This window comes from Perissodus microlepis, chromosome 4 (genome assembly GCF_051167445.1).
Source record: "Perissodus microlepis isolate ML-2025 ecotype Zambia chromosome 4, ASM5116744v1, whole genome shotgun sequence".
Classification (NCBI taxonomy): Eukaryota; Metazoa; Chordata; class Actinopteri; order Cichliformes; family Cichlidae; genus Perissodus; species Perissodus microlepis.
The window spans coordinates 1424519-1440452 of NC_140464.1; the positions used below are offsets into that span (position 1 = coordinate 1424519).

At 50.0% G+C, this 15934-nt stretch overlaps 1 protein-coding gene across 4 annotated transcripts in view; it reads left to right on the forward strand.

Moving 5' to 3' along the window:
- caskin2b (CASK interacting protein 2b) overlaps nt 1-15934 on the forward strand; it is a 62887-nt gene that overhangs the window by 11659 nt on the left and 35294 nt on the right. For all 4 annotated transcript variants that reach the window (XM_084924971.1, XM_084924972.1, XM_084924973.1 and 1 more), the window contains exon 3: nt 10987-11038. In XM_084924971.1, coding sequence (XP_084781097.1) covers nt 10987-11038 — 52 coding nt within the window. The remainder of the gene's footprint in view (nt 1-10986; nt 11039-15934) is intronic.

The following is a 15934-nucleotide window of genomic DNA, read 5'->3' on the forward strand; positions in this document are numbered from 1 at the left end:
CTGCCAGCAGATGCTCGCTCCTGCAGAGAGAAGAGGATGAAGCGCAGTCACACCTTTATGTTGATTAGGCTTTCTCACCTCTGCTGTGGTTCAGGTTCAGGCTTCTCAGGTCACAGCTGTTTCCTTCTCCTGGATTAGCTGGTCATCAGACCGGACTGTTTCCACGTCCGTTAGCTGTCTTCAGCTTTCAGTTTCAGGGTTTGGATAATAATCCTTTGAACATTAAATATCTGCCATCTCAGCAGGCTGGTGCTTATGATACAGGATGTGCAGATGTACACATCGTTTCAGAGGCTGGTAATTCAGCTCTGTGACACTCATACACTTCCCCTCACTTACAGGAAGTCAGAAGCTCAGAGAGTTAAGGTTTACAAAACTTGTTTAAATAATTCAATTCATTATCGGCGATCGTGGCTCGAGTGTTGTGAGTTCGCCTTGTAATCAGAAGGTCGTTGTGTCCTTGGGCAAGACGCTTCACCCGCTGCCTACTGGTGGTGGTCAGAGGGCCCGGTGGCGCCAGTGTCCGGCAGCCTCGCCTCTGTCAGTGCGCCCAGGGTGGCTGTGGCTACAATGTAGCTGCCATCACCAGTGTGTGAATGTGAGGATGACTGGATGTGTAAAGCTTAGGGACTAGTAAAGCACTGTACAAATACAGGCCATTTACCATTAGCCTTAAAATGTAACATTCATTCACCTCACTGTTAATCATCTACTTGTCATTCCTCCTAAACTCATGGAAATCACATTAGAGCACTAAAGGAAGGCTGCCACGCCCGCTGACCCGACCCCTAACCCCTCAAGACTTTACTCAGACATTAAACCCTCATTCAGTGTTCTCATATTTGTTTTTGTCACCTCATTGATCAATCACAAGTATAAGAATAAAGTAATCTCTGTGGCCTAAACTGTGAATGTCAGTTTATGTAAGTGGAGGCTTGATCGGCCACACAGGAATGCCTGGTCACATGTAGCAGGCTGGAGGAGGTGGTGTACGAGGGAGGAGGAGGTCCTGGTGCTGCGACTGTCCTGATTGAAGGAGGTTTTTGTCAGCGAGGAAAAGAGGAACGGGCGTGGAGCTGAGCTCATATCCCCCCCGAACAATATGTGCCGAGTCCTGAGCCTCTTTCTTGTTTGAGGTTGGGATAGGAAGAGGAACACACACCACGCCCCACCCTGAACCACTTTACTGGGAAAACAATACTGGAAAGACCGGACAGAAGATCGACGGCTTCTGTCTGTCAGAGCATTTTTAGCTGAAATAAACAGTTCTGAGAGGGAGCGTTTAAGCCAGTTAGGCTTACAGTTACATTAGATGTAACAGTCGGGACAACCAGTAACAGTCCTGCATGTTCTGTCACCAGTAAAACATGGATAACGTTTTACTGGTGAATACTAATAAAATCCTGGCGGTGCTGTTTAGCACTGCCAGGCTGCATCATTTATGGGATTGTTTCGCAAAAAAGTAATCTATTACACATCACATTACTTAAAAGTAATGCAGGACATTACTTCATTACACTGCCGTGAGAGTAACTAGTTACATTATTACCTTGTTACTGTATAAAAGGAGCTGAAAGGTGTTTCTCATAATTAGCAGTTAACTATAAAACCTGAGGCTGCACAGATCCCTGAGGACACACAATCTGTACTTCAGTGTTAATGAAAGATGAACAGCAGCCGGAGGAAAGTAAAGGCCTGGCTGCTCGTCACTGTTCAGGCTCTGGCTGCTGGGCTGGAGTCTGCATACACTTAGCTCGATAGTCACTTTGGTTCTCAGCTAGCTCAGTGTTAGCTTCGTGTTAGCACGCTGTCGGTGCAGATGTTTGCAAACAGCGATGTAATGCTGCTTCTGTGCTGGATTCAATTTGAACTTTAACATCATGATCTTGTTCTTGCAATAAAAACGTTTAGCTTGAGGTCAGCAGACAGTGTGATGTTTTTGTTAAAGTGAGCGCATACTCGAGTAATCTCAGCTGCCTCGTGATTAATGCCACCCGGCCCCGTTGGTTTGGCACTCACCAGTGTGTGTTTAAAGCCTGCAGGCTGGCTGTAATTAAGCTGTTCTTACACGAACAGGTTGAAGGAAAGAGTTGTGCTCCGGCACGTCCGAGCCGTTCATTCATCAGCAGCTCTCAGCCCAAATTTCCCTCTGAGGTTTGAGTCTAAACGTGCCTCCTCTGGGACGGCGAGTGTGTCATTAACACGCTGCTGTAATTGAGTGGATGGCTGGTGTTTGACTCAGTGTGCAGATGAGCCCCAGGACTCCTCTGCACATCCAGTCGACTCTCTGTGGTGGCCGCGCTTGGTGCTGCTCCAGGACGTTGTCATTGCAGACCACCACCCACGGCGGGGTCCCTACTGACCTGGTTGTTTTCTGGCTCTCTCCTTCTGGTGGTCTTACACCCCCCCTCCCCCCACTGTGCTGTGGCTACTTGTAGGTCCCAGGTTATGTGGCTGTGGGGGGCTGAAGCAATGGAGCTCTGGAGCCCTGTGACCCTGGCTGGGCTCCAGACATTTTCATACTGTATCCCACATGTCATGTAAGAAGTGAAAGTGTATGTAATACCGAGCTGATCTAGGAAAAGCAAAAGCATTCAGATCATAGTTCTGGTTGTAAAAGCTTCCTGACAGGATAAAAACACCAGCTGCTGCTATAATGTGAATATTTACTGTTGGCCCACTCCATTAGCTCCACCAGGCCGGGCCCTGCTGCCAGCCGCTCTGGACGGCGCTCAGGCCTGAAGAGTCCTGATCACGTCTCCACAGCAGAGTGTGAAAGAGGCGGCTGTCAGCGCACTCAGGAAACCATCTCAGCGTCCTCATTAGGCTCTGTTGACTCTGGCCTCTTGGCAAATAGCAACCGAAACACACTTCTAACCACTCAGTGTGGAAAAAACGAAAGTTCAGGAACCTGCAGACGGTCAGAAATGCAGATTCTCCCCGTTTGATCTGAGCTTCACAGAGCTCGTAATGTGATGTCTCCCTCTCTCATTTAAAACGTCTTTAACAGCTTTAAGCTCAGTGAGAGTTTTGCTCTGCGCAGGCTGCATCTGTCAGAGTTACATCACAAATCACTGGAAGCCTCACCGTTTCTAAGATGCCTGTTTCCAAACAGCAAGTCTGGATGAGTTTCTCTCATGAAATCATACTTTCTGTCAGAGCTGAGTGCCACGGGGCCCCGTGGTTGTTAATCAGGCTCATTATTGTGACCCTTCATCGTGGTTGGCTATCAGCTGACCCGAGCCCCGTCCACAGAGCGGCCTGACCTGCGCACGTTTGTGTTTTCAGATTTCTTCACGTGAACACAAACGCTCGGTTCAGACGATAAACGCTGAAACCTTTTGCGTGTCATAATGACCCAGCAGAGCGCCGAAAGTCAAGCCTCAGGCTTTGCTTCAGTCTCCTCTCCGACCTTAAGACCGAACTGTGACCATCTCACAGGTGTGTTTGCACCGGGACGCGTTCAGGGACGCGTTCAGGGACGCGTTCAGGGACGCGTCCCTGGACGCGTTCAGGGACGCGTTCAGGGACGCGTTCAGGGACGCGTTCAGGGACGCTCTCCTTGTTCCTGCTTCAGTTTTTAAGCTGATTAGTTGTAAAATTTCTCTGACAGGATGGACACAACAGATCCCAGCTTCTGTTTCTGTGTCTCCGAGTTTGCAGGCGCTCGTTTCTGTCAGCCCGGCCTCAGAACAAAGTCCTTCCCTGCTTCTCCTCCATCAGTCAGCGTGCGTGACGGGCCTGTTTGTGCATGCAGAGGATGCATACATCAGCTGACGGAGGCCTTCTCTGTGTGGATACTGGAGCTTCTCATAACTCTGAGGTTCCTCTCTGCTTCTGCTGTGGAGGATCCGAGTCTGCCCTTTTTCACCTCTTTGGTTGATGAAGAGTAATCGAATTATTAGAAAACATCTTCGCGTGTTGTGTTTAAAAAAACAGAGTAAATTTGATGTTTAAGGCGGTAGGTCGTGTCGGGTTTCACCTGCCGTCAGACAGGAAGTGACACAAAGTGACAAAAGTCAAGCATCAGCAACCAGGACTGACAAATAACAGCAAGCCTGGAGCAGCAGAAAGCCGTCCTGTAACCTCCACAGTGGCACAGAGCAGTAAAAGCGCTCCTGTGAACTGCTGGTGACGTCACCGTGACGTGTGAGGCGTCCAGCTGTTTGACTGCAGGAGCAGACTGTGCTTTGTACTGATCTGCTGTCTCTGATCAGACCTGCAAATATGTCAGAGACATCGAGCTCCCATCGGCCGGGTTATCCTGAGCTCCTGAGCCTAAAACCAGCCCGACTTTCCCGCCTGAATCTTCATCGTGGGAGGTTTCCTGAAGCCGCTCGTATCGGCTGCTCCCCTCAGATGCAAGTTCAGGTTGACATTTGAGTTTCCTTTTCCTTTCAAAATAAAGGACGTGGCTGTGTTCCTCACTGGAACCAATGCTCACAGGTACGTCGATGGACCGTGGGCTCGTGCGCCCTTCGTTTGTCTGCTCAGGCTTGCCTGAAGAGCGTGCGTGACGGTTTTGTTGTGTGTTTGGAGCCTGTGTGGCAGACCCGTGTGTTTACATTCCCGCCGAGCCCGCAGAGCGTCAGCAGGAAGGCTGAGGCGGGAAGGCGAGTGAGGAAGGAGGCCGTCTTATCAGCTGTGCTGCCAGCGGGACGTCGCTGTTATCAGGCGGCCGATAGAGCGGCTCCAGCCCGCAGATGCAAATGCCTCGTGGTGAGACTTGCTCCGTGGAACCGGAAGTGATGAAGAATTTATTGGAACTTTGTCATGAAGTTGGAGAAAAGTTTGTGCTGCGAGGAGCTGAAGCTCCTTCGATGGGGAGTATCAGACTCAGGACAAGTGGACGACGTGTTTCACTGCTTCACCTGCTGACAGGAAGTGACGTCGCTCTCCTCCAGACTTCATTCACCATAAGCTTCACTCTGCTGTGTTGATTGGTTAGTTTGTCTGTGCTGTGTGACTTTGTGAGTTAGGTCCCGTCACAGTGTCAGTGTCTCCCGTCACGGCGTCTCCCGTCACGGCGTCTCCGCTGTGGTTTCCTGTCAGGGTAAAAAAACAGTTTTTGTTCACTTTGTGTGCTTGTTGTTTCCTCACATCAGCAGACGTCCTGAACTGTTGTCACACTGCAGGTTAAACACACGCTCACGTAAACATCAGACTTTTGTGTCACTGGCACAGGGCCCTGAAGAGGGCAGAGTTTCATTTGGGGCGGAGCCTCGGAGCTTTAATTCAATTCAATTCAGTTTTATTTATATAGCGCCAAATCACAACAACAGTCCCCTCGAGGCGTTTTTATATTGTACGGTAGATCGTACAATAATAGATTCAGAGAAAACCCAACGACCATACGACCTTTACAGCATCAAACTATAACAAGAGGTCACTTTGAAAATATGGACGACTTTCAAAGTGTGTGTGTGTGTGTGTGTGTGTGTGTGTGGACTGCAGGGTCTGGACTGTAAATTAAGAGAGTCTGAGGAAGTTTCCTCGCTCAGTGATTTTGTTGTTTCCTTCAGGGCGGGGTCCGCTGCTCGCTCCCGCCCTGTGGAACAATAGTGTTGGGACAGGAAGTGAGGAAGGGCCACGGCTTTGTCCCTGAGAGCCGAGCCTCCGTCAGCACAACACCACCCCCTCCTCTTCCTCCCACACAGAGTCACGGTCAGGTTACAGCCCGATGCCTCCGCAGCACACACACACACACACACACACACACACACACACACACACACACACACACACACACACACACACACACACCCAGGATAATGAAAATCCACATCAGTGTCACAGGTGTGTTGTTCAAATACGTTTAAACTTTATTGCTGTCTGAGGAAGGACAACCTGCTGAAAGCAACAAAAACTTCTGATAAACATGGACAAGTCTGGATTTCCTCCATCAGGTGCCTTCACTGTTTTTAAGCTCCGGGCTTTTAGCTTCTTTAAAGACTGTGTTTTACTCTGAAAGGACAGAAGGGCTGATTACTTCCTTTCTGAGCTTCATGAGCTGCACTAAATCAAAGATGATATTTTTGCATCTTTGTGTTTTTGAGCAGCTGTGTATGATCCACAGTTGAAAACAATCCTTCTTTATTTAAATGAGGCCTGAGCTCAGCTCATGCTGTGTCTGAAACAAGCTGCTTACGTCAACCAGTGCGTCTCTTTTGTCCAGGGTTCAGAGACATTTTGGTCCTTACTGATTAACTGTTTGAACCAAAGCAGGAGAAACTGAACTGAAGCTCACAGTAAATGCATTCTTTATGAAAATAGTCAGGCTGTTACGCTTCCTTTTCTGGACTTCACAAAGCTTTATTGGAGCAGATCCAGCAGACAAAAACTAGACTGTTATTCTTACGTTTAATATCTAACATATGCTCGCCGTGTTTGTCTAAAGCTACAGCAGATAAAACCAGTCTGTGATTGCAGTCCTGCTGGGCTCCCAGTCCAACCGTAAGGGAAGTTCTCTGAGCCGAGGACGGAGCGCGGGCACGAGCCTCCCCCGTGTCCTCGTCGCTTCAGACCTCCGATAAGACGTAAGGACGTCTTCATCTTCACCGCGTTGTCCTCATTCAGTCAGCAGATGAGAGGCAGACTCGTCCCGCTGCTGCTTTGGACAAACACTCGCAGAGCTTCCTGTGTTCCCGTGCCAGGCTCTCTGAAGGCCAGGAGGAGGAGGAGTGAGGAAGAGGTGCTGGTTGGTGCCCGTGTTTCCGGCCGAGCTTCATCAAACAAAACGTCTCTGTGAAGGACTCGCACTCACACACGTCACAAAACGTCATAAAACGAGACAGACTTACAGGAAGTGAGGGTCACGTCGTGTCCCGTGAAACGAAAGGGACCCGAACACGGAGAGGTCAAAGTTCACCCTGTCTGACTGAAGCATTACAATGCCGTACTTATTACAGTGTGAGCGTCTCCAGCTGTTTCACAGTTGCGTAATCAGAGATGACGCAGAGTGAATGTGTGATGTTTGTCGATAGTTGATGATGGTTTGAGCTCCTCGGAGTCACAGAGTGGACCGTGAGCTCCTCTGAGCACCAAACTGTTCTGGAGTCAGCGTGAGGCCGTACGACCCACACTGACGAAGTCACACAGAAACATCTCTGACCGAGAACCCGAGGTCGCTCCTTAAAAAGCAGGTGGACCCGCTGAAGCTGTCAGACTGCGATCAGCTGACGAGGCTGAGCGCGTGCTGTTGGCCTCGCTGGCTGGTATCTGCAGTCATGTGACCTGCTGAACCACATGAAGGCGCTGGTGTTTGAACTGCACGCTGTAATCTGCAGGAGTTTCACTTTGTGCCTCTGAGTCTGTTGTGGTGTTTGGAGGAGGGCCAGCACGCCGCCGCCGGCCTCCACGCGGCTCCGCGGCGCCCCGTCTTTTAGGGCTTTGTTTTACACGCAGCTGGGAAACAAAAAGATGTGAGCCGCAGCCTGCAGACGTCTAATCATAGACACTCGCAGCGGGCGGCTAATTTTAGCTTCAATTTTTTTCTTTTACAACAGATCTACTTTCAGAATCCACTTCACCATCCCAACCCAGACCGCTGAAATCTGCAGACTCCTGCAGAAAACCTCCTGCTCCTCCTCTCCGTGCATTCTTGTGGCGGCTGATCCGCAGGACGCCGACGTTTCAGCTGAAATTATAAAAAGCAGAAGCCTGCAGCCTTTGCTGGGACCCGGCCACGCCTTGCTCCACAAACATAAAGTTAAAAATAACTCTGGACAAATGTGCAGCAGATGATGAAGAAGCTGCCGGGGGTCGGTGTGGATGTCAAACCTGCCTCGTTAACGTCTGATCACGTTGTCAGAGGGTGTGTGTGTGTGTGTGTGTTTACAGAGGAGTTTATGTTCTAATTTGTCATTAATTTTCTTCTTAATTTAATCAGTAATAAAGACCAATGTCACTCCTATTTCAAGCCCAGAGATTAAACGCACACTGCTGTGTGTCCCACCGGAGCTTCTAGTAAAACATCCTGCGCACAGATCGTTTGGAGTCCTGGAGAGATGCTGGCGGGAAGCTTCCCTGCTGACTGAAGCCAATCAGAGAACCAGTGTGTGGCGTGGGTGTGGTCTCTGGCCAGCTGCAGAGGAGGGGTGACGCAGTGAGCTCCCGGGGCGGCGCAGGGGCGGGGTGAACAGGTGTGCTGGGATCTGACAGTGATTGTGTCTCTTTATATGTTGGCAGTGACAGTCGGAGGAGAAGGGCGGACGTGACAGCAGAGAGAGAGCTGGAGTGTCTGTGTCCCTGTAAACCACAGTGTTAAATAAAAGTTCTGCTGTCGTCAAATTCGCTCCGGCTTATGTTTCTTGGGTCCAACGTTACACAGGGGAAGCAGGTCTGCGGCCGCTCGTCTTTAGAGTTGCGTTGCTGCATCAACACGTCAGTGAAACAGCAGTAAGTCGGACTGCTATCAGTCTGCAGTCGATTGGAGTTAAGTTGGCAACTATGTGAAGTTTGCTGATAGACGTGAAACAGACTCCTCCTTGAATAGTGACGTAGTTGCTGCAGTGTACTGCAGAAAGACACAAAGGCTTTAAACAGTATAACCCGAGCACAGCCGCTCAGTCTCTGTTGGAGACGCTCGTGGGCAGAGACTGACTGAGAGTGACTGCAGGGAGTCAGTCAGACTCAACTGTTTGGTGGTTGTTAGGTTGCCTCCAACCTGGCGAGGTGGGTCAAGGTTGAGAGTTGCACGCCGGTGGTCACAGCTGTGGCTGTGACTCAATGCTTTCACTTTAACCTCCTAGGACCTGCGTCCACATATGTGGACATCACATTTTGGGTTATTTAGACCAAAATACTCAATTTTGCTCTACAAGGGCCTGATGTCCACTTACGAGGACGTTATGCTGCTACTGTTCTATCACAATTTTAAACGAATATCCTCATAAGTGGATCTCATTTTTCTTAAAAACAAAAATTATGTAAAAAAAAATCTGGTAATTCTTTGTTTTTACATTCATCAGGTCGCAATCAGCCCAAATATCAAAGAGAAATTAAAAATGCTGCTGTGGAAGAGTTCGGGTCTCAGGAGGTTAAACCGCCTAAATTTACTTTTTACTTTTAATCGTCTTGATCGTTGAATCATTTCCAGTCATTTTCCTGCAGAAGGGATTTTTGGTCCCCGCCCCATCGCCGCGCGTTAGAAGCCGACTGTTGGTGCACGCAGAGCTCGGGAGCAGCAGGCTGGTCCGCAGCCTCGGCTGTGGTCTGGTTCCCTGAGTCATCGGGACGATATGATCTTCAGAAACATATTTCACAGAACCGATCCTCACCACTCCAGGGCCTGCTGCTGTCAAACTCAGAACGTTTATGTAAAAATGAAGCGATCACATTATTGATGTGATTATAGAATTATGGCGTTTCGTTCCGCCGTGACGTCCAGCCTTTCTCTGAGAGAGAGGGTGGAGTAGAGTGGTCCCGCTTCACGTGGTGAAACGCAGCGGCGGCGACTTCCTCCCTGCGTTCAGCCCGTTCCTGCATCTCCGCTCATGCTGATTTATTCCTGTTCATTCTGAAATCCAGGTCATTATCAAAGCAGCGCTGTGGTCCCGGAGGGCGAGCCTGCCGCGTTGCCCCGAGATCCTCATTACTTCAAACGCTGCTGTTGTTGTTGGTGAGGGGGTGAGGGGGGTTTTAAGGGCGGTGGCAGCAGACTCACGGTGGAGGTGGTGTCTGTGAAGCCCCTGCAGGCTGACCTTTGACCCCTGACAGTAAACGCTGCAGCTCCTTTGATCGCTGTGTTTACAGGTTTTGACGTAAGAAGTCAGAAGATGTTAAACTGGTTTCCATGAGCTCCTGAACCTGCGCAGAGCTCTGACTGCTGATAGCTCAGCAGGAGAGAGACGCTCTGACTTCCTGTTGCTGACCGTGGCGTTACGATGACGCGCTGATTAGACGCCACCATACCAAACAGAGCCCGGACCGTCGAGGAACCCCCTCGCTTCAAGAAGGACGGCATTCCAGCGAGCAGCAGTGAAAACGAGGCTGCGAGACGAGGACGGGAACGAGTCTGTGGTGTCGCCCCCGGCGGCGAGGAACTTTTCTGGCAGCAGATCAAAGAGGCGCCGAGCTTCATCTCTCAGTGTCTGAGCAGCAAACCTGCTGAGGAGGTCAGGGCCGGGCCAGAGGCTAATGAAGCGTGCTCGGGAGGACGATTTACGATCGGGTGTCCCTGTCTGCTGCAGGAAGCTTCTCCTCCCATCGGCTCTGATTGGATTTCCTCCGGTGGAAGAGAGTCTCTGACACCTCGTCATCCCGCAGCAGTCAGACGTGGACGTTATCACCGACTCATGAGCTTCCATCAGACGCCTCTGACCGCCGCTGGAAAGAAAAGTTCTAACGATGGATCGCGTGAGCTCATACAGGACGGCACTGTGGTTAGTTCGGACCCTGCAGGCTGTCAGCAGGACAGCAGTAAGACACACACAGGAAGGTCAAAGGTCAAATTAGCCTGTCACACAGCCACAAACACATCAATATTACCCATAATGCATCTGCCATTATACTGCGTTCAAAACTGTAAAGACAGCGGTGGAGGAGTTTGTGAGGAAGTGAAACGGCCGTTTGGTTCATGAATGTGAAAAACCTCTCGTTTTCAGATTTGTAGCATCACAGACAGAAGCTCCGCCCATCTGTGTGTTTAAAGCTTCTGTCTGCAAAGGGCAGCCAATCAGAACAAGGTTAGCTTGAAGCAGTGGTTCTCCTTCTCCTGCAGCTGGTTTATAACAGCTGGTCTGTTTGTCAGAAACAGACACGCTGTTGCTGTCAGTTTAAATCCTACATTACCCACGATCCTTTAGCTCAGCGTTATTCTCGGTTTCAGTCTTTAAGTCAATGAGCTTCGTGTACGTTTGACTTTTTAACCACGTGTTCCAGCCGTCCTCCCGTCCAGCGAGCGGATCGTTCAGGTGAAGCTGGACGGGGGGACGTCTCACATGACCACGATCGGGCGCTCATCTTCTGTGTGTTCTTGTGTTTCAGAGCTGCTGGGCTCCACTAAGAGGCTGAATGTGAACTACCAGGACTCAGATGGGTGAGTGATGAAGTCAACACTATAAAAAGACGTTTTCTGGGCCCGCTCCGCCCAGCGAGGGAGCTTTTTTTACTCTCTGCTCCCCGAGCTCCTATAAAAAGTTTCCACTCTGAATCTGCTGAGTGGACGGAGCACAAACTTTGTGTAAAGCTTCTTTGTTTTGGTTCTTTAGCGTGTGGGTTTGAGACCTTCATCGGCCGCTTAAACACTAGCAGCCTGGAAGGAGACGAGGAGACTTTAATCTGTCCTCGTCGAGTCCCCGAGGTTGTTTCCTCCCTCCTCAATCTGACGAGCATGTCTTTATGTCCTCTCTGTGCACCCTGGAGGTCAAATAATAATAGAGCAGGAAAAACAAATAAAACATTCAATTATGCTGTTTGACTAATTTATTGTAGAAATGGAGTTAATTAGACTGCGATGTGCAGGTCAAATATCAACACCAGATTTCTCTGCGGTGTATCAGGTGTGACGTCTGCCTGTGGCCCATGAATCAGGAAGTGTCAGCTGGGTCGAGCTTCATAAAACACACGTTTGACTCTTTTCAGCTTTAAGTCGACACAAAGGCTCACAGACCGTCTGGAGACCACCGCGCCACCTTCAAGTGTCCGGCTCCTTTTGTAGGCTCCACAGAGGGCCGGAGGAGGAGGGATGGTGGAAGCGGGGTCAAAGGTCAGGGGGGAGAGCGGTGACCATTAAGATAGGAGTGTTTACAAAGAGCCTGGATGACTTAATACAGCGCTGACAGCAGAGGTCAGGAAAGGTTAAAGAGAGAGGAGACAAGTGGGCTCCTTAAGGACGGACGCTGGGAAATAGTGTGTGTGTGTGTGTGTCTGTGTGCGTGTGTCTGCGTGTGTCTGTGTGTGCGTGTGTGTGTGTCTGTGTCTGTGTGTGTGTGTGTGTGTGCACTCGCTGCCCTCGCCAGAACGCTGCCTGAACAGAAGCTGGCGGTTTCCTCCTCTGAGCTCTGATTGGCTTTCAGCACTGAGCGCCCGCCTTCTCCAGGTGAGGAGAGAAAGTGCCCCGTGAAGGACTTTGGCCAGGTCGGCCATTCATCACTCACATCGTTTGTCTTTGCTGGCGTGTGTGTGTGTGTGTGTGTGTGTGTGTGTGTGTGAGAGAAAAACACACACACACAGTAGGAGGCCTCTCTGCGTCCCTGTGAGACAAATTAGTATGTGAGTCTGCTCTGAGGTCTCCGGCAGCCCGTTGGCTCCATGTTTGGATGTGTTTCCATGGAGAGCGGCGCTGGAATGGCTCCCCGCGATGACGGCAGATCGGGCCTTTTGTTCGGGAGGCGGCCCGAGCTGCCAGCGGCTGTAGTTTCTGTGCCGTGGACGTGTGTTAGAAACGATGAAGCCTCCACAGTTTCGCTTCCTGTTCCTCGGACTCTCACGCAGCTTCAACACTCCCCGAGCGTTGAAGCTCCGTGTCAGTTTGGTCGGTGACGACTGGAAGATGATCTCTTTGATTCTTCAGACTCAGGCTGCGTCCACACGCTGCCGTCTGAGCGCGCACTGCTTCCTTCAGCGTTCTCTGTCGTTGGGACGTTTTTCCTGTGAACGACTCCTTTGACTTTCTTTGTCGCTCTTCAGTCTGTCGAGCGAAAGAGGAAAACGAGACGAGGCGCTGATGCTCGAGGTCATGAACACAAATCTACAGATTTCAGTAACGCCACAGATGGTGGTCGTCCCGCCCCTGACATCAAGCAGCCAATCACCAACCAAAACTGTTGTATGGTGCACGAGAGGTCCAAAGGAAATCAGGTATTTGCTGCTGGTCGTCTCCAGCAGACAGACGGCAGTCGGAGGAAGATTTAGAGCTCTGTGATTGGTCGGGCCTCTGCAGGAATGTGACACTATCAGCAGGAATGTCAGCTGTAGCTTTCCCTCTCTGTCCAAGTGTGTGTGTGTGTGTGTGTGTGTGTGTTGTATTTAATACCACTGCAGTGCATTCCAGTCTGTAGGATGACACCAGCAGAGAGGGAGGGGTCAGGGTCTCTCTGTTCCTGTGGCCCTCCTGCTCGGTGAGAGGAGGTGATGAGAGGGGAGGTCAGGGAGGCCCTCGCTCTGCCACAGGGAGCGCAGTAAAGAACTGTGTTTACTTTACGTTTTATGGGAAAAATAGAAAACAAAAGCATCAAATATCATCAACATCAATATTGAACGTTACTGATCTGAACTTTCAGGTTGGTGTTACTGAAACACCTCAGAGTTATCATCTATCTATTTATCATACATCTGTATTTATTTATGAAAATGTTATTCTGATGAGGTCCAGAGAAAGTTTACGCCTCACACAGATGTGATGCTGGAGTCTGACGTCATGTTGCTTCGTCCGCGTACGTTTGAGCCTCTATAAAAAGGCGACTTGGTTAAAAAAAACGTTTTTCGTGATTTAATAAAGATTCGGTTTGAATCGAATTAAAAGTCTGGACTTCAACGCGTCTGGATACGTGAAGCCCACGGAGGCGGCGTTCCAGATGTTTGTGGACGTAAAGTGAGGAGGAGCCATTTCAGCGTGTGAAACATTCGTTTCCCAAAGCGGCGCCCAGCTCCATGTTCACTGGTAAGAAAGGAGTGACCTCCTCCTCGCCCTGCTCGCCCTTTAATCCTCTGCTAATAACGACGTGTCTGCAGCTCGTTAGCAGCCTTCAGCCCGTTCAGGCGAGTGATGTCCACGGCACACCGACACGCTCGACCCTCGCTCCTGACTCCTCCTCCTCCTCCTGCTCTCTGCTGCCTCTCTCAGCGATCCATCCATTACTGTTGGAGTTGCCCTCGGCGCCGTCTCCTACCCACATGAATGCCATCGCTCGCATTACGCAACAGATAGAAAGGAGAGCAGCGCTGCACTCAAAGCGTCCTCTCTTCTTCGGGTCTTTCTCGGCTCGCTGCAGAGCGCCTGTAATGTTTCTGCTGCTGTCTTTACACAGGACGCGTGGCCCCGAGCGTCGGCCTCTGCTGAGCGCCTCACATGTGGGGGAGGATGCTTCGACGTGCGCCGCTCGTGACTTCATCACAAAGTCAGAAAGCAGTCGCAGAGTTTCCTCGTCTTCACGTTCAGCCTGGGCTTTTTAAAGGCGTTTGTTGTAAACAGATGTGAACACAGCGAGTTGCTCTGTTCTCACAAAGAGATCTTTCATCTTTAAAGTTAAAACAGCAGTAAGACCGTCTGCGGTCAGTCAGGCTCCGTCTGTTTGTCAAAATAGGGTCCATGTCATTACGGAGAAATTCACAGAAATTCATTTTAACTATTAATATTCAGACCGAGCCTCGCGGATGTGAGCAGAATGATGCAGGAGTCCCACAGACGAGCAGCTCTGATCAGCACTGTCTGTCCGCGACGGTCGGGGGGCTGGCCGGGTCCCACCGGGTCGCCGCCGCAGTCGCCCGCAGGTCGAGGGCGTTGCGTGTGTTCGTTTGGTCGCAGTTGGAATGTGAAAGAAGCCGATCGGAGCCGTGACGTTCCAGAAAGGTGGAGCTCCGTTTATTCTCGGCGTTTGTGTCTGCAACAGATTTCATTCATGAAGCGAACATGGAGCAGTTTCTGCATGAACGATAACATACGGACACGCCCACCTCGGTGACACGCCCACCTCGGTGACACGCCCACCTCGGTGACACGCCCACCTCGGTCAAGCTGGTTCATCTGCACACACAATACCATGTCAGACGTGAGCCCGGCACATCTGGACGTGCTCCCAGGTGTTGCCGTTACCTGCACCCACAGGTCTGTCTGACTCACAATAGTCGGCCTCCGCCCTTCTCTCCATGCGTGCGGCGGCGAGTCCAGGCACCGCGGAGCGTTTGTTCAGCCTTTTGTTTGGCTCCCAGACACACCCCGATCGCAGAACGGAGTCTGGATGCAGGATTTCAAATCACCACAGAATCTCGTTGTTGTGAGGAAGAAGAGCAGCGCTGTGGTCTCTCATTGAAGAGCAGAGCTGCTTTCAAAGGCGCTTTGATTCTGTGTGAATGAAGCCAGCGGCTGTGTGTGTCTGTGTGTGTGTCTGTGTGTGTGTCTGCGCGTGTGTGTGTGTGTGTGAGGCTGATGGGATCCAGCTGAGCCTCACGCTGCAAACAGGATCTGAAGCTGCTTTCAGTCTGAAACATACGCCGCTCTGTCGAGCTGTGAAAGTGACGCCTTTGTGTCGCACGCACACACACACGCAAACATGACACAGCACAGGAAGTTCATGAATAAAGCGTGAGTGTGTGTGTGTGTGTGTGTGTGTGGTTACCCCAAAGGGCGAGACACTGGGAGTGTCACTGTGTCGACTTCCTGTCTTAACCCTCATAATGTCCTCCCGATTTCCACACACCTGTGGTCCTCAGGGGTCAGAAATGTCCCCACTTCATTTGAGTTTTTTTTAAAGTATAAATTGTCAATCAATTCAGTGTTACACCTGAGTTTAACTTAAGACCAACACATTAACACAAAATTTACCCAACATTATACATTTTAGGGCCACCAGACCTTGTTTACAAAAAATACACCGTTTTTTAAGCGAAAATAAAACAAGAAAATAAAATATTTAATTGTTTAGATAATTTTGACTATCTGACTAACTACAGAGTGCTGTATGTTGAACTTTAGTGAGAAAGGTTTTTTTTGAACCATTTATAAATTTTAAATGGCAGCACATAATCACACCTGTGGTCCTCAGGGGTCAGAAATGTCCCCATCTGGTTTGATTGATACTTAATTAATATGAAGTGGATTTTCCCCCACTTTTAATTAAAACTTAATTCAAACATTTTGACACAATCTTTTTTTATTCCATTTCAAATTGAAGTCTGATAAAAACCTCATAAAAATGAATTTTTTCTTTGTTTTCAGGTAAAAAATAAGTTAAATCATCAGTTATCGTGGGGATCGTATCACAACCAGAGTCGG